Source organism: Hippoglossus hippoglossus, chromosome 16, assembly GCF_009819705.1.
Source record: "Hippoglossus hippoglossus isolate fHipHip1 chromosome 16, fHipHip1.pri, whole genome shotgun sequence".
In the NCBI taxonomy this organism is placed as follows: Eukaryota; Metazoa; Chordata; class Actinopteri; order Pleuronectiformes; family Pleuronectidae; genus Hippoglossus; species Hippoglossus hippoglossus.
In genome coordinates this window covers 1,038,347-1,042,024 of record NC_047166.1, presented here as the reverse complement: position 1 = coordinate 1,042,024, position 3,678 = coordinate 1,038,347, and the positions used below count along the sequence as shown (strand labels likewise).

Here is a 3,678-nt window from a genome sequence, read left to right as displayed (position 1 = left end):
CTGAACGTTTCCTCACTGAACGTTTCCTCACTGAACGTTTCCTCACTGAACGTTTCCTCACTGAACGTTTCCTTCACTGAACGTTTCCTCACTGAACGTTTCCTCACTGAACGTTTCCTTCACTGAACGTTTCCTTCACTGAACGTTTCCTCACTGAACGTTTCCTTCACTGAACGTTTCCTTCACTGAACGTTTCCTCACTGAACGTTTCCTTCACTGAACGTTTCCTCACTGAACGTTTCCTTCACTGAACGTTTCCTTCACTGAACGTTTCTTCACTGAACGTTTCCTCACTGAACGTTTCCTCACTGAACGTTTCCTTCACTGAACGTTTCCTTCACTGAACGTTTCCTCACTGAACGTTTCCTCACTGAACGTTTCCTTCACTGAACGTTTCCTTCACTGAACCTTCTAAATCTAAAAGAGAAACATGAACAGTTTCCTCACCAACATGTGTCAGAATCACTGTTTGATCCCAGACTGTGAAAAACATGGCCGACGCGTCTCCACTTCCTCCCACTATCCAGAAATGAAGCCAAAATATTCGGGATATGAATGCGGCCATCTTGTGCTGATGATGTCATTTGGAGTCACAGCAGCCGGAGGGACGGATTGTAGATACACAGCCAATCACGAGTCAGTCTCAGCTGTCAATCATGACATCACTGTTTTTATATTAATGAATGAGTGACGGATGAATGTGCAGACACAACGCAAGGTGAGGCCCTGAAAGGTGAGGCCCTGACAGGTGGGCCCCCGACAGGTGGGCCCCTGAAAGGTGAGGCCCTGAAAGGTGAGGCCCTGAAAGGTGAGGCCCTGACAGGTGGGCCCCCGACAGGTGGGCCCCTGAAAGGTGAGGCCCTGAAAGGTGAGGCCCTGACAGGTGAGCCCCTGACAGGTGGGCCCCCGACAGGTGGGCCCCTGAAAGGTGAGGCCCTGAAAGGTGAGGCCCTGACAGGTGAGCCCCTGACAGGTGGGCCCCTGAAAGGTGGGCCCCCGACAGGTGGGCCCCTGAAAGGTGGGCCCCTGAACGGTGAGGCCCTGAAGGTGGGCCCCTGAAAGGTGGGCCCCCGACAGGTGGGCCCCTGAAAGGTGAGGCCCTGAAAGGTGAGGCCCTGATAGGTGAGGCCCTGATAGGTGAGGCCCCGACAGGTGGGCCCCTGAAAGGTGAGGCCCTGAAAGGTGAGGCCCTGAAAGGGCCCCTGAAAGGTGGGCCCCCGACAGGTGGGCCCCTGAAAGGTGGGCCCCTGAAAGGTGAGGCCCTGAAAGGTGGGCCCCTGAAAGGTGGGCCCCCGACAGGTGGGCCCCTGAAAGGTGGGCCCCTGAAAGGTGAGGCCCTGAAAGGTGGGCCCCTGAAAGGTGGGCCCCGACAGGTGGGCCCCTGAAAGGTGGGCCCCTGAAAGGTGAGGCCCTGAAGGTGGGCCCCTGAAAGGTGGGCCCCTGAAAGGTGGGCCCCTGAAAGGTGAGGCCCCGACAGGGGGCCCCTGAAAGGTGAGGCCCTGAAAGGTGAGGCCCTGAAAGGTGGGCCCCTGAAAGGTGGGCCCCCGACAGGTGGGCCCCTGAAAGGTGGGCCCCTGAAAGGTGAGGCCCTGAAAGGTGGGCCCCTGAAAGGTGAGGCCCTGAAAGGTGGGCCCCTGATGTCCTGAATACTCACAGTTTTCCGTAGAGCTGTTAATCAGTGACCAGAAAAACAACTGAAGAGTCATATCAACACACACACACACACACACACACACACACACACACACACACACACACACGCACATACACACGCACCTACACACACACACACACACACACACACACACACACACACACACACGCACGCACACACAAACACTTGAGCCATCACATCAATAACAAGGGGGGGGGGGGGGGGGGGGGCACACAGTGGCTCCTAACAGATTAGACATGAGTAATATCCCCCCCCCTCCTCCTCCCTCGAGTATTTCCCATGATCCTCTTCTCCTCCTGTGTTTTTGTTTTGATGCTGTGGTGACTGCTGCTGTGATGTCACCAGATTGACCTCTGAGTTGTTATTTCACGGAATCATGTCGCACCCTGCTGTGACCCTGATCCGGACACACACACACACACACACACACACACACATACAGACACATACACACACACACACACACACACAGACACACACACACACACACACACACACACACACAGACACAGACACACACACACACACACACACACACACACAGGGATCAGTGGATATTGAAAAGCAGTGTAAACCTTCAGAGCTTGTTTCAACACGTCCACTCGCTCTCTGGGAAGCTTCCAGACATTGTCCTGCTGTTTCCTCACATGGACTCACTCTGACATGTTACACACATTTCACCAGGAGGCTGCAGGAGAAGATCCAGAACATGTCCAGAGACACTGACTCAGACATTTGTTCTCACACACAGAACCTGCAGAACATGTGAGGAACTTTAATTCATGCACACAGACCTGAAAATTACAGAATGACAGAAACATATTTCTTCTTAAATCAAGAGCACAGAATATATCAAAACTATAAATCCTCACCTGTAAATTACAAACGTATGAGCTCATTAAATTCATGAAATGAAACTGTCATGTTCTGCTGTGTTTTTAGTGTCACGAGTAAACAGACTAGGAAAGTTTTGTCTTTGTGTTGTTAGAAAACTGAGCTGTTTAATCTCTGAGAGATGAGGAGCTGAGAACACAACACACTCACACACACACACACACACACACACACACACACACAAGGGCCCAGATACAACTGGCTGTGTGTGTGTGTGTGTGTGTGTGTGTGTGTGTGTGTGTGTGTGTGTGTGTGTGTGTGTGTGTGTGTGTGTGTGTGTGTGTGTGTGTGTGTGTGGTGTGTGTAGTATTATCACCAGTGTTACTTGGCAGATTTCTGCTCAGTGTGTGACAACAACGACTCAGAGAAAGAAGGATGAAACATGCTGGTTGGTAAAATAACAAAAATGTGTGTGTGTGTGTGTGTGTGTGTGTGTGTGTGTGTGTGTGTGTGTGTGTGTGAGTGTGTGTATGAATCAGTTTTGATCTGTCATCTCAGAGGAGCGTGTTCAAACATGGCCGACAGCAGATAACAACAGAAATTGAAAGACAGGATGTTTTAAAGCTCAGCAGAACAGATTGTACCTGCTCTAATCACTTTACTGCAGTGTGTGTGTGTGCGTGTGTGTGTGTGTGTGCGTGTGTGTGTGTGTGTGTGTGTAAATAATTCTCCTAGTTATCATAAAACTGTAAACACTGTCAGAGTGTAATAAAATGCCAGGAATGCATCAGAATGGTCATGAGTGGCTACGGCAGTGTGTGTGTGTGTGTGTGTGTGTGTGTGTGTGTGTGTGTGTGTGTGTGTGTGTGTGTGTGTGTGTGTAGTCCTGTGTGTGCTATATGAAGTCATATAGTGCGTTCAGTTCACTGAAATGTCCACGTCCCCTGGAGTTGATGAAACTCGTCTTTGTGTACAGACGCTGTGCAGAGCTCAGGCGTTGGCTTCCTGCAGATGTGTGGGACTGTGGCCTCATGTCAGGTTTATTATTAAGCTGTAATGTCTCTCACTGTCCAATCAACACGTAGAGAAACTAGAGCCATGCTCAGCGGATTGAAAACACAGTATTAGCTTGAGAGGTAAAGTTAGCTCAGGCAGCTAATTCAGAGCTG

General features: G+C 50.7%; 1 protein-coding gene across 1 annotated transcript; it reads right to left on the bottom strand.

Moving 5' to 3' along the window:
* Nucleotides 1–411: 411 nt before the first annotated feature.
* On the bottom strand, nt 412–1,706 carry LOC117776304 (repetitive proline-rich cell wall protein 1-like). The gene is made up of 2 exons (XM_034610122.1): nt 747–1,706; nt 412–417 (listed from the first exon to the last, which is right to left on the bottom strand). The coding sequence occupies exons 1-2, from the start codon at nt 1,704–1,706 to the stop codon at nt 412–414; spliced, it is 966 nt and encodes a 321-aa protein (XP_034466013.1).
* Nucleotides 1,707–3,678: the final 1,972 nt, after the last annotated feature.

What these genes read in the sequence shown, in the direction of transcription:
- LOC117776304 (XM_034610122.1), bottom strand. Translation starts at nt 1,706, where the DNA reads ATGACTCTTCAGTTGTTTTTCTGGTCACTGATTAACAGCTCTACGGAA.